The sequence below is a fragment of the Halyomorpha halys genome, unplaced genomic scaffold (genome assembly GCF_000696795.3).
Source record: "Halyomorpha halys isolate HHAL.00 unplaced genomic scaffold, Hhal_1.1 Scaffold48.1, whole genome shotgun sequence".
NCBI lineage: Eukaryota > Metazoa > Arthropoda > Insecta > Hemiptera > Pentatomidae > Halyomorpha > Halyomorpha halys.
In genome coordinates, this window is record NW_027107227.1 from 692,628 (window position 1) to 707,680 (window position 15,053).

General features: G+C 28.8%; 3 protein-coding genes across 3 annotated transcripts in view; 2 read left to right on the top strand and 1 right to left on the bottom strand.

The window, feature by feature from the left end:
- The window catches only part of Pex6 (peroxin 6), a gene marked incomplete in the record, with an annotated part of 9,431 nt that extends 591 nt beyond the window's left edge, over positions 1–8,840 (bottom strand). Inside the window, 9 exon segments of the mRNA XM_024364289.2 lie at positions 1–214; positions 1,553–1,677; positions 1,762–1,839; positions 2,486–2,602; positions 4,047–4,155; positions 5,310–5,585; positions 5,921–6,308; positions 6,742–6,956; positions 7,955–8,840. Coding sequence (XP_024220057.1) covers positions 132–214; positions 1,553–1,677; positions 1,762–1,839; positions 2,486–2,602; positions 4,047–4,155; positions 5,310–5,585; positions 5,921–6,308; positions 6,742–6,956; positions 7,955–8,840 — 2,277 coding nt within the window.
- Positions 8,841–8,947: 107 nt separating this feature from the next.
- On the top strand, positions 8,948–10,987 carry LOC106689983 (cx9C motif-containing protein 4). Its single transcript, XM_014435219.2, has 4 exons — positions 8,948–9,086; positions 9,164–9,276; positions 9,704–9,763; positions 10,845–10,987. The coding sequence occupies exons 1-4, from the start codon at positions 9,029–9,031 to the stop codon at positions 10,887–10,889; spliced, it is 276 nt and encodes a 91-aa protein (XP_014290705.1). The 5' UTR covers positions 8,948–9,028; the 3' UTR covers positions 10,890–10,987.
- Positions 10,988–11,238: 251 nt separating this feature from the next.
- On the top strand, positions 11,239–13,825 carry PIG-M (Phosphatidylinositol glycan anchor biosynthesis class M). The gene has a single exon (XM_014435208.2). It carries the CDS (start codon positions 11,239–11,241, stop codon positions 12,409–12,411), a length of 1,173 nt encoding a protein of 390 aa, XP_014290694.1. The 3' UTR covers positions 12,412–13,825.
- Positions 13,826–15,053: the final 1,228 nt, after the last annotated feature.

Here is a 15,053-nt window from a genome sequence, read left to right on the forward strand (position 1 = left end):
AAAAAAAAAATTGAAAACTGCTATTCTGAGGTAAATTATTCTCATTTCATTCATAAAACTGGAAAAAATAATGAAATGGTAGACATAGTCTTCTTCAAAACTAATATTTAAAAACTGTCCACCAATAAATATTAACTCTTTAAAGTTAATATTGCTTTTTCAAAATGATGTTTCCTAACTATTACTCTGGAGTCCTTTGGTAAATTGGGATCATCTAAAAGAAAAAAGAAAATTGATTAAATATTTTATTTTATAAATTAAATCATTGTAAAAATATAACATCATATAAGACTACTAAATCTTTAATTTATAATAGGTTTAATCTTGTATGGAAAACCTTTTTTCCTACACTAACCTTTTTTTTCCCTTTATAAGGCTCAATGAAACCCAAAGGGCTCCCAAACCCATATGAATCAGTAACAGAATAAATAATTATCTATCATAGCCTGTTTTGAACCACGGTCCTGGACTACAGAATTTTCCCTATATTTTGTTTAATTTGACAATTATTGGGGGAGTAGAATAACTTTATAGATGTGTAATATTATTTTTCTAACTCTTAATCATCCAAGTTATAAACCACTTGAGAAATTATATTTGCAAAAAACTGACTAATGTCACACCAACCCTGGAAACACAAAATGCACGTGTATTTATGCATTTGTGGGGTGGAACTCGGCTCCTCTGATGACATTGCACCAGTCCTCTCTGAACAGCACCTAGGTCTCCAATTTTTCATACCAATCACTGCCAAGTCCTTCTCAACAATCTGAATCTAACACCTTTCATTTCATTCATCCTCATCTTCTGACACCATAGAGTGTCCCACACATCATCTTTTTTGGGGTTTCTGCCATCCTCCATTCTTGGTACAAGGCTCAGCCATTTAATTCTTCTGGCTAGTATAAAACGAACTATATCACAGGATCCATAGCTCATGTAATTCACAGTTCCTCTGGATCCTCCATTTACTCCCCTCCACCACAGGTTCATATATTTTCCAGAAAACTTTTCTCTCCAAAATTTTTAAAGTGTTTATAGCAGGGATCTATGTTTCTGCCACATATGTTATAATTGGGTTGACTAGTTATGATTAGATCTTCTCTAGCTCTTGAGTTGCCCCTCGAATTTACATACATAAACTTGGTTCTATTTTCATAGAATCCTAAATAAATCAAACACTTCATCTTCAGCTTTTAGTAATTTAAACACGTAAGTAAGAGATGTCTTATTCCTTGCCAATAAGCAGATATCATCTGCATTGGCACAAATCTGTGTGGATTACAATATATCTTTACTGGTACTAATAATGGTAATTCAAATAAAAGTTTTGTTTTTTAACTACTATTGCATATATTAGACATAGATGCACAGGCCATTTTGTAAAACTCTGTTATTTTGACTCAGAGAATCTCTGAATATGTTTTTCTATTGAATATACAGATATGAATTTTTTTATGATCACAATAATCTAGTCTATATCAAATAGAACAATATATTTCATATATAGGGGAGTAGTGGTGAAAATTGAAATAATAGAGATTAAAATTACTTATTATTTCTCTTGCTGCTTCCATCCAGGCAGAAGAACAAATACCATACATACTAGCACCAGTAATTTTCTGTGGTAACATGTAAATCAAATCAGTAATTTCAACATCATCACTTAGGAGAAACCTGAAATTCAAAGGAATTCAACAATTAAAGACAGTTAAAAATAAAAAACAAATAAAGCATAAAAACAGATACAGTTTCACTTACTTTCTTGTAATAGCTTTCATTACTTTTTCTTTAGAATTATTGTCTTCACAAGGACCAATATATAACATTTTGTCAAACCTATACACAATAATAGATAGATTAATAGATTACAGTATCAATTAACATAAACCAAGATGAAGAGAAAAGGTAATGGATAGAGACCAGTGGAACAAAATAGGTAAAGAAAGGCAAGGTCTACCCCAGGACGTAGTGCTGTTCGATAAGTAATTAATTAATATAAATGATCAACATGTTTCAGAAATCCCAGGATCATTTTAAGATACCCATTCTTCCTATATAAACTCCATGCACAACCAAACCCATTTGTTTCTAACCAAGTTTTCCATTCAATTATGAGCAACTTATTGGGGTATCTGGAAAGAAAATGGGCTCAGCACTTCAATTACTATATTGTTTTTGGAGTGCTACCAATGCGTAGTTCCTTCACAATTTACTGTAATGTGGTTTTAATCACATAGCATATTTACTTATTTTAGTTTCATTTTATACATTTGTCAATCTCAATAAATTGAATAAAAAATCAAAAATGGCAGTGCTTATTTTAACATGACATAAGGAAATGATGGATAATTAAAAAAACAAAACAAAACAGATGTGAAGTTTATTTCAAAAATATAGAATTCATTTTTAAAAAGTATAATTTAAGCTTATATATAAAATACTGGTAGAACAAGAAATATATATCAAATTAAAATCGTTTTACCTGCCAGGACGAAGAAGAGCAGGATCAATCAAGTCAGGCCTATTAGTGGCTGCTAGAATGAATACATCAGCATTATTTTCAAGTCCGTCCATTTCTGCAAGCAGTTGCGAAACTACTCTATCAAAAACCAAATTTTGAATAATTAATACAAATAAAACTGCAAAGAAATTACCACACTTCTTCTTTAAGTTATAGATTGATATTGGAGGAAATAATAAAACATTTAATTTTGAAACTATCAGCAAACAACATAAGAAACATACCAAGCATGTTACCACATACAAAAGAATGAAATACAATAATTGAGGTTCTAATACATATTTAATTGTGACCCTAATAGAGAATCAGCAAAGTGAATATGTTCAGGAAGTGTAATATTTAAGAACTGTCTAATAATCTTCTTATTAATACCCAACATAAAGCATTCATAGACAAAGGCCCTGCAACAGAAACTACAAAAAAAATCTTCTAAAAATAAAATATTTTTCTTATGATTATATTTCTTTAAGAAAAAAAATTATAAAGCTTCAAAGTATATTCCATTATTATATTACATATTCAACTCTTATACATGAAGATGACACTCCTTTCGGCTATGACGAGGAATAACTCAATTTCTCAGTATTTGAAGTGCACATCTATTTCAACAAGTGTGAGAACGAAAAACTTAACACCCAGAAATTTCCAGCATCCATTTATACCTAAACATTTTTTTTATACTTAAATTGCATTTATATGGGTTCCAAGTAATGTAAGAATCACAGGGAATGAACTGGCCTATCAAGCTGAAGGAGAAGCACTCGCCAGGATAAGGTAAAGTAATTTTAACTCCATCAGAAATGAGAAATCCTTGTGGAACAAAAGCACAAGGAGTAAACTAATAATTATTAAAAAGGACGTCAAGCCCTGGGATACGAGCCGCAAATGTCATGGAGAGGAGGTCGTACTGACTAGGCTCAGAATAAGTCACTTGATGCTCGCTCATTCCTATCTTATCTCAAAGCAAACGCCTCCGAAATGTCAATATTGTAACAACAATTTGACAATTGGCCATACTTTCCAGGAACCCCCATATTTCAAATCACATCTCAATAGCTCAGATTTAAACCCAATTTTTTTAAAAACACTTAGAGACGATGAAAAAACAATGAAATTAGTATTGTAGTTTTTATAATAAAAGGTTTATATAACTATAATATAACATCAAACAAAAGAAAAAAATAAATAAACTTTAAAAAATAATAAAACGAATAATAGCAAAATTAAATGTTATATGCCATTAAACAAAAACAAACAAATCATGCTAAACTTATATGAAAAATATCGCAGACAAATGATATGGCTCAAGGATGAGGTAAAATTCTAATTTATTCAATTTCTAAAAATTTCACCAATCCATAATTGAATAAGGATTAAACTTAAATTTAAGATGTATAATTATAATCGTACAAAAAAAGATTTATTAGGTAAAATCAAATACTGTTTTCATGCATAATGACTTTTCTAAACACCTTGTTTTTAGTTTTATTATAAATAAATTCTAAAATATAAGAAAAGATACCTGTCCATTACACCCCCAGAATCTGATTTATTCCCTCTGTTAGGGGCTAAGGAATCTAGTTCATCAAAAAACAAAATTGATGGAGATGCTTCACGTGCCCTAGCAAATACTGAAAGGAAATTAAATACATTATTAATAAAGGGCAAAGTAATTTATAAATAAATTTGAAATACATACTTATCAAATTTATTAATAACTTCTAGACATCAACAGAGGAATAGCTATTCACTTCAAAATTAGTTTACTTAAATTAACTTCAAAGAGAAAATTGATCCACAATGTTTTTTTTTAAAATAAAAATGTATTATGTAATAAATAATTTATAATGTATAAATGTATTATAAGATAAATTGAGAAAAGTGTAGACAGCATAATGTGTAAGGCATATCGAGAAAAATATTCATTCAAAATTTAATAAGTCATTGAAAAATGAATAAGCTTTATCTAAAAATATAATAAACTAACAAATCCAATATAAAAAAGTCTTAATAAAAGAAATATGTTCCAGTTGCGGTTAAAGAAAAAACTCAAATAGTCATAAAACTATTAGTATTTTCTTTGACCAAACCCATACCATCTTTCTTTTATTACCACATACGGACAGGTTAATCATTAATCTTCCAGTACATAAAAAAGTTATTAAAAACCTTTAGCTTGTATAGTCCAATATTCCTACTGATTTTTTTTTCAAATGAAATGTGTTTTCATTGTAAGGGTTAATTTTTTTTTTTTTTTTTTTTTTTTATGAAATCAACAAAACTTTAATATAAAGTATCATTACTTTTTTTTATGAACTTTTTCTTAAGAGTAACCGATCTTATAATTTCTAAACAAAACGTTTTAGGAAGATATAAACTCAAAAAAAAATTTTTTTTTTACTTTAAATCATTTTCTATAGTGCTGGTGTATAGGATCCTTCTGATTTATCTGTGCAGTTTATTTAGGGAAAATTTGTTGATATATTTACTCAATTTCAATAGAATGTGGAGGGGTTGGCTCCACCTCTACGTAAAAAGGAATTATTACACCAACCATTTTTTTAGATCTATACAGTAACAAATAGTTATTTTTGGTGTGAAATTTGGTTCTGTGTTTAATTTAGGGATTCTATATTTTCATCTAATGCTATGTTCAATCCTTTTCTTATCAGAAGTAAAAATTCTCAAAGTAAACCAAGGAGACCACTAAATTCCTAATGAACTTTTCATGTGAAACAATACAGAATTACATTTTTTTTTTTAATGTGAAAAGGCTTATAGTAACCTTGCCTAAGATTAGCTTCACTTTGGCCAACATACATGTTCAGAAGTTCTGGACCTTTGACTGGTATAAAAGTTCGATTACACTGAGAAGCAACTGCCCTAGCTAATAAAGTCTTGCCAGTTCCAGGTGGCCCATGCAGAAGGAGACCTCGCCTTTCCAATCCAGGGATTAATTTTGAAGACATCAATGATCCTAAGACTTCCCTTTTAAGTTTATCAACACCTCCTACATCTTCCCACTCAACTTCAGCAATTTTACCTTTGTCTTTTCTATCATCTGAAAAATAATATAAATACATATACATATAAAATGTTAAATTGATGGAACTGGATATAGCAAATGATTTTAATTTCATTTAACAACAATAAAATAGGAATTCAATCAGTTTCAGAACTCTATTACTGGAAATTTATATAATTTTATATGGGCAAGCTTATATCTATATAATATTTTAAGTTATAAATTATAACCTCTCTATCTCTCCCTCTCCCCCCCTCTCTCTCTCTCTCTCTTTCCCCCGCTCTCTCTCTCACTTTTTTTTTTATAATTTCCTCCTTTATACAATTATCTATGATCATCTAATACAAATTAAAGAAAATAAAATGTATCACCTAAAAACCATTTTATATGATGCTTCTCAATTGTATCAGAATCATTGCATTCAATCCTCCTTTTATTAGATAGAAATAACATTCTAGAGATGTCAGCGAGATTGAAGGATTTTGATTCCATAGTAAAAAATGTGATAATACTACTTCTTATAGGTATAGAGAGACGATGGGCAAGCCAAGTTATCATGAACTTCCTTTCATTTTCATTTGGTTTATCTATGTTTAATGTTTGAAGAGACAAATTAATAAATGGAATGCCTAGAGACTCAAGAGCAGAACATGAAAATACAACTACTATCTTATCTGACAGGCTAATGTTTTTTATATTTTCAGAGAAAGCTTCAGCAACTTGATCAGGATCATTCCCTCCGGCTTCAGTGGACAGTAACTAAAAATAAAAAATCCATTTTAAAATATATGATTTTAAACTAAAATGTTAAGGAAGAAAATGTTTTCTAATTAAACTGTAATTTGTTAACCAATTTTTTTTTTTTTTTTTTTATAGAAACAAGTTAACAAAAGTTATTAAATTAATCCTTTAATATTTTTACCACAGAATAGTAAACTAAAAATCAAATCAGAATTTAAAAGTTTATTAACAATCTGTATAAATAAGATGGAAAAGAGGAATCAGAAGAAATTTTGTAAATCATACAACATGAATATTTTTTTATAATTTAAAACATATATCAATATATGATAAAAACATCAGCTTTAAAAAAATAGTAATAATAACGATAAATGGTTCAATCTAAAAATAATAAGAGTAAGATGAAACTTTATTAAACAAAGTGCTCTTAGGAGAGAGCACTGCTCAATACCTCAGCATGACTAAAATGCAGAATAACAGGTGAGGAACTTTTAGCTTCCTTAAAAGTATGAAGGACATTAGATTTGATTTGAGTCACAGTATTAGATATGATGTTATTACAGTCAACTTTCTTGTAATTTACACCCAATCTTTTGCTGACCGCATGAAGTATTACACTTTTACCAACCCCACTGGAGCCACTTACAACAAATATGGGTTTTAGCTCTGCAAATAGAAAAACAAATTAATAAATATCAAATATAAACCATTTCTAAGTACTATTACCAATTGTGTGGGAGTGGGTGGCTCAGTGGTAAGGAACTATGATACTAACTCCAAGGACCTGGGTTTGAATCTGGCTGTGGCAGATAATTATAATTGTAACTGCAAGTTAGCACTGTGGGTTCAGGGGTCCTCCGGGTTCCACCCAGCCTCATGGAGTGAGTACTCTCAATGGGGTAATCTGGTGATCAAGCATGATTCTGACCAAATTACTTCCTTGTACAGCCATTGGTCTAGTAACAGTACTTCCTTACAAAGTACGTATGTACATATTTAAATATATGTAATTTCAATGAAACTAACCATAAAAATACAACAACATTGTTTTAAATAAAAATGATTGGTAAAATTATTACAATTTAAGAAATTTCAACAGTTTAAGTGACATAGTTAAGTGATTTTTATTTCTCTAATATAACAACAGTTTTTGAGTGTTTATCATAATACTAATGCAACCTAAGATGTGTTCCAAAATTCCAATGAGCAATTTACTCATCATTTTCTTACATTATGCAGCGAAAATTTATTAATAGAACCAGTATTTACTAGAATTTTACTATTAGATTCAGCGCTATCATTTTAGCAATTTATTCATCATCAACCCCAACAAATTTCATCTCAACACAAATTATCTCTCTAATACGAATTCTTTTATTTGAAAGTTAGAGAAAAGTACTTCTATTTGCTTAGTTTGGATCAAATGCAAAAGCAAAATTTCATGCAAATGCAAACCTAAATTCAACTAAAACCTTTTTTTTTTTTTTTTACAAAAAAAGGCAAAAGCAGAAAAAAAGGAAAATTTCATCAGTGACCCAACACTATTTAAAATAATAAATAAATATTTCTAAGCACAAACAATACAAACTACATATACAACTTTTTTTACAATACACTAATAACAATTTTAAATGAATCAATACATTTACTGAGATTATACTAACCATGGATGTTATGAATGAAAAATGGACAAAACCATTTTAAAATCTGACAATAGTACTGTTCAAGACCTAAAGGCAAAACAGTAATTATGGAACTAATACTTTTATAATTAATCAACTCCCATTCCTTGGGTGGATAATAACAATTTTGAGCAGTCTCATCATAAAGAGAAGTTGCTTCTGTCAGAGCATACATGTCAAAATTATTTGTAAGTTTGTCAACTCCAATTTGTGACACCTTGAAATACAAATATCCATCCTGATGTTCATCCATATATAAACGCAAACTTATGCAACAAATATCTTCAGTAACTATGTATCTTGGATATTTAAGAAACTTGGAAAATATTTTGGTAAGAGTACCAGCAGGTAACAGAAGGTTATCATTAATGATTCTTAAAACAACTTTCTTAGCTTCAGGGGGAAAGAAATTATCCATGCATTGCTCAATTTCAAAATAAACTTCTAGAAGATACAAATGGTTCACACCTAATGAAGACTTTAAATTAAATAAAGCAACGTTAGTGACTATAAATGTTTTCGAAGGAACTAAAACTGATGGCACTATGAGGAATATTCTTTTATGTCTTGTTTTCCTGCTACAAAAATTTATTACAACCCACTTGTAATGATAAGCTTCAAATTCACAGCCACTGACAAAGATGATGTTATTTCTCTGTGATAATACTTCATCATTATTAAATAATAACATAAAAATAGATTCTTCAACATCTAACACTTTATACTTCCTTTTTTCAAAATATTTGTTCAAGGTATTTATCCATGAAACAACTTTGGCAACATGTGATCCATGTTTTGTATGTAACAATTGTCCAATGAAGTATAAAATACTTTTCAAAAGTAAATTATTATTAATTATATCACTCATTGTTAGACCAACTAATTTATGTGAAATTCAGATACATTTCTAGCATGATTAAGTACAAAAACCATTTAACCCTTCTAATCAGCCACTCAAAATTAACACTCACTGGCATAACCTTCAATGTAGTGAAACCTAACCTCAGAGGTTTGGAGGTTGCATCATTATTTCAATTAATAAATTAAATATATGGCATGAAACCTAAGGACCCCTGTAAAATTCATGCCTGCAAAATCCAGAAATGTTTACATGGTAGATGATATTCAATTTGTGAATCTGATTACAATAGACCAAATATTTTAAAACTTCATGATATACTATCTTTATAGAAAACAATTTTCAAGAGGATAGATGCCAAAAGTGGATAGAATACTTAAGGGAATGTTGTGTTGTATGGGGTTCAGCTTCTATATCCTGTTCTGGAATTAAAACTGATGTTAAGGTTAGTAAAAATTATTAGTTAACTATTATCATTTATTTATCTGTGGCTAGTGTCTTAAATAAACACATAAATCTTACACTTGTTCCTAAAGTAATTTATTTTAGCATTGAACATCCATTCTAAGCTTTAATGTAATTTCCTTTTCTCGTTAAACCTCTTTCTTTTAACTATGTACTTATCTTTAACTTGGCACAACAAAATAAATCATTGTATATCAATGAAATAAACCATGGCAAATCAGTTTCCATAATACTTTAATTCAAGTTAGATTTTGTGAAGTTTCAAATAAACCAAAGTTTGGAATTTACCATTGCTCAGAACCATTTTCATTTTTCTCACTTTAGATATTGATTTGTTAAATGCATAAATGGATTAAAGTTTTTCGGATCATTATATAAGGCAGTAAACTTTTATTATATCATTTTAGATAAGAAGCCTCTGTTTATTTATACATATATGGTTTACTGCACTATTTTTGGAAGTGAAGGTATTTTATAAGACTTTTGGCCTAATTTTACAGTTATTATTTAGTTTTAAATGCTTTTTAGGTGATATATTTATTAATAATGTTGTCAATTTTCATTATAAGTAAAGGCAAACTGAAACATTAATTAAATTAATTCCAGAATGGTTAAAAGTATTTATTATATAATATTAAATAAATCATTCATCATTGATTATTATTGGTTTATCCATTATTAAGATTTATTTCTTTACTTAAATTTGTTGGTAATATATCCTTCGTCATACATTTTACTTGAATCTGAATCTATGTGAATAGAGTGTATAAATATATTCATTATTTGAGTTATAATAAAAAACCAAAAATCTTTTGTTGTTTTCATTTTGACAATTATGTCATGCTAGATCAGAAGTAATGGTCCAATTTACCATAAGTTAACTTTTTAAATCCTAATAAAGTTTTTGAAAACATATTTTAGATACTCTAATGAGAATATGTAAGAAATGTTTAATAGTATATATTAAAATTTTACTTTTATGTAACAAAAATGGACAAACAATAAAAAAAAAATACCATTAATTATTTATGGTTGCAACTCAGCAACCACCGTATTCCCTCATAATTTTCTTGTTCTATTTTTAAATATGTTATTAATTTCTATTTTAATATTCCTCTAAATATATCAAATATTAATTTAGTATTTAAAATTAAATGATGTTTGGTAATTTTCTGTAAAATCCAACTGTTCTAGGTCTATACTTTTGTTTATTTTTAACTTCACTCTCTTATGCAAATGGAATACAACAGAATCATAAGCAATTTAAATAATTAAACCTTTCTCTAAACTAAAATATAATTTTTATTTCACAAAACATACACATTTGAAACCGCAGACCTATAGTGAGGGATTACTAAGGCTTGGAAAGGAATTTATACTTTATTCTCCAAAGCCTATTGTTACATTCTGGTTTTGATAATTCAATGGTATTGGTTCAAAATTTGTTTTGGTAGCAATTGATATCAATTAAAAATATCTCTTATTTCCAAATATTAAAATATGATTAGTCAATAAATTTTTCTTATCTAATTTTTTTTTTTTTTTCAGCCTAAGCCAACTGATACAGAAACCAAAACTGTAAATATCTCATAAAATAAGGATTAAGAAAAAATGCAATACTTAAATCCTCTTTTCATTTTGTAGATTTTATTTTAAAAAGATAAACAAATTAAAAGGGATTCCTATTGCAATGTGATATAAATAAACATATTAAATTAAAACCTCCTTTAATTTTTTATGAAAAGAATTGTTCATCGAATGAAGAAAAAATGGAAACTTTTGAAGAATTGAAGTTCAGAGCTATTGAAGTTGAATCCTGGGAACTATTTAACAGAGATAAATACTCCTATTCAACTAATTTTCAGTCTATCAGTATGAAGAAATGTTTAGACTAGTTACACTTTTTAAACTAGTTAAAAATTTTTTAATCTAAATTACTAAAATGAATTTGCGTAGTCATTGTTACTTAGCATTAGCAATAAGATTAGGTTTCATTTTATTCGGTCTAGTCCAAGATTATTTTGCCGAAGTGGGTTATACAGACATTGATTACAAGGTTTTCACTGATGCTGCCAGACATGTTTTAAATGGAAAATCACCTTTTGAAAGACATACTTATAGATATTCTCCCATTATTGCCTATTTATTGATACCAAATATCTTTACATTTAATTTGTTCGGCAAAATATTTTTTTCTATTTGTGATGTATTAGTTATAGATTTAGTTTATAAAATTTTAAAGTTAGACGGGTTTACAGGAAGCCAATGTAAATTTTATTCTTTCTTTTGGCTTTATAATCCACTATCAATTATTATCTCTACACGTGGAAATGCTGACTCTTTAGCTGCACTGTTAGTTTTGTCAACATTATTATTATTTAAAGAAAAGAAAATTTTTCTGTGTGGAATATTGCATGGGTTGTCTATTCATTTACGTTTTTACCCAATAGTTTTCAGTTTAGCATTATACTTTGCTATTGTTGATTCTCACTCTAATTTAATTGTCAGATCAATTTATCCAAACAGGAAAAGGCTTTTATTTGTATTATCTTCTTTGTTTACATTTGGAATAATTACTTATTTATTTTTCTACTTATATGGCACTAGATATGTTGATGAAAGTCTATTGTACCATCTCAAAAGAGTCGATATTAGACATAATTATTCCGTTTATTTCTATTTACAATACTTAAGTTACGAACATGGATTATCATTGATTTATAAATTAGTCATGATTACCCCTCAAATAGTTCTGTTATTAATTCTGTCTTGCTATTACGGTAACTATAACGACATATCATTTTGTGAGATGACATTGGCTTTTGTTTTAGTTGCATTCAATTCTGTCCTAACGTGCCAATACTTTATTTGGTATTTATGTTTCTTACCAGTTTGTCTACCCTACATTAATTGTAAGCAAATGGAATTAGTTTTGGTTGGCAATTTCTGGATTGTTTCACAGGTTGCTTGGCTTTTGCCCGCTTACTTACTCGAGTTTAAATCTAAAGATACCTACTTTTATATATGGCTTCAAGGGCTGGTTTTCTTCTGGGCTAATATGGTTGTTCTTAGTACGTGTATACGCAATTACAAGAAAAAGACAAAAATATCATAATTAAATAAATACATAATAAAGTAGAATCATAATATATTGATAATTATTATGAATGTATATGACTGCCATCCACTGAAACATTATTTTTTTAGTATTGTAATATATAATACTGGTATTTGTTAGCAATCATCATTATTGTCCTTTTTATGATTCTAATGCAAATTTGAAGTATGAAAAATATATGTCATTTTTTCCTGGAATTTTTTTAAATTTATTATAAAATATAAAATTAAATTTTATTGTAAACATTTGTTTTTTAAATGCTTATTTCAACTAAAATTGTAATTTAATTTAATTTTATTATATCAATACACTAGAATTAAAAGATTTTTGTGACGAATGTTCAGTTATAAAGGTGAGGTCAAATGCAAGTTTTATTATGTACACCTAATGTACTAGTTATTTTTCACTGAAGAGAACTTGGACTTATTTTTCTAAAAATATAAAGATTGATAGAGCCTGTAAATAGACTAAAAGAACTAATTATTCACACTGTTCCCTACCTTGACTCCCTGATAACATTTAGTACTTGATGACGTTGGTCTATTTAATTCTTATAAACTTATGTTATAATGATAATTTTAAAACAACAGTACTATACCATTAAAAGAAATTTATTAATTATGAAGGTTGGGTCTATAAAAATTATTTGATTTTTGTTTATTTACTGTAATTAGATCAAATAAAATTTGAATTCACAATAATTGAAGGAATATACACTTAAGTAGAAATGTCTGTGGAGATAAATTATTAATTTCAATAAAAAATAATTATATACTAGGAAACTAAGTCCATCACTGTCACAGTAGCCTGGCACTAAATTCGTTTTCTGTCTTGATTAGAATACGTCATGATTGATGCATGTCTCTGGTTAAATGTTCACATGGAGTATATCAGTGCCAAAGTTTGGGAAACTGCAGATTCCAGTAGATGGACTTGCAGGTTGATACCCAATATTGGTTTGTAGTAAAATTGCCCACATGGTGAGGTAATTTTTATGTAACCCAACTGTTGACCGGACATGGATGCTTTAGAGGCTTCCAGTACCACTTTAAATTGGATAACATTGCAGAATGCTCAATGCTCTGCATGTCTGGCTATCAAAGAAACAATGGAGCATATATTTTGCTTTGCAGAAGAAAGAAGCTAATTGGAGAATGGAGGATGCATCACACCTGAAAACTTAGTGAGCCATATGCTCTGCCCAGACTGACATTGAGAGGCATTGAAGAAATTCGCCACAGTTGTCCTTAAGAGGTTGAGAGAAGTAGAGAGGGCCAGAAGGTGAGCGAAGAGAACAGTGAGGCGGTACTCAGCAATTTCCCTCCATGAAGTAATGCCTAACAGTGGTCCTGCAGGAATGACCTGATGTAGGAGCTGATTTTAGTGGGTCAAAATCCCACTTACAGATAGGTACATGCCTATCCGTGTCTTTTGAATATTTCCATCGTCCCTCATAAAAAAAAAAAAAAACACACTTTCAGTTCTGGTATAAACCTTGAATTTATTGTAGAACACACTGTAATCGACAAATGGTATAACTGTGCAAACAATAAAGTTGCAAAATAACTTGTATATATTGTTCAGTAAGAAAATTAGATTCTAAATTTAATAACTCAGTATAGTCCATTCTTTTCTTACTTACTACAGTACCTTAAGTATAGACACATCAGCAAGGTCCTAAGTGTTGCAGTAGATGCTCTTGGTTTATAAAAAAACTATCAATTCCATTGTGAACTACTATTGAAATAATAGATAAATTCATCAAAAAATGTTTTACAAAATTTTATTTCTGGTTGTCTTCAGTTAAAGGTGCTGTGGCTTACAATGTAGGAAATCAACTTCATCTCAAAGATTTGAGCCCAGACTATGGCAAGACATTCTGCTATTAACTTTGTATTTATGTATTTTATTATTTTTATGAATATTAGTGAACTAATAAACAATTTTTAATTATTTCTTTCATTCTTCAATTGCATATTTATTATTATTAATTTTTAGATATATAATTTTACTCATTTATTTATATTAATTAAAATTATTCAGTAATTATAACATTATCTTTTTTTTTTTTTTTACACGAGACTAAATCCTAAAATTATCAATTTTAAAAGTCAATATAATTGTTATTTGTGTAAGGCTCTAATCTGTTAATAAAGAAATATAAAAATAAAATTGTAATAATACAGCCACTTAGTTCACACTGTTTAATCCGCTACCTACATTTTCTTCTCTACTCGAGTTCCTCCTCATTCTTTCGCCAAACTTTGAATGTGTCTCATATATGTTTTACATCTTGGTCTCTTGCATATATGACTTTGCTTTCATTTATTATTTTATTCCATGACTTTCTTGCTACCATGCTGTCTTATAAAACTACTCCCCAGTTTAAAACAGAAAAAAATTAAAACTCTCCTAAACATAATAAGAAATATTTTTTCTTTTTTTTTTTCGGCCAAGAGTCATTGAAGTCCTATACTGCCTAACCATGGTAGGGGGTCAACAAAGTTCTTCATTTTGTGGGACCGCCACTCAATGAAAAAAGTCACCGTCTCAGGCCGGATTCGAACCGGCACCACTAATCGACATCAAATTGGTAAGACTGTGTCTTAACCACTGAGCTATGGGCGGCCCAAATAAGA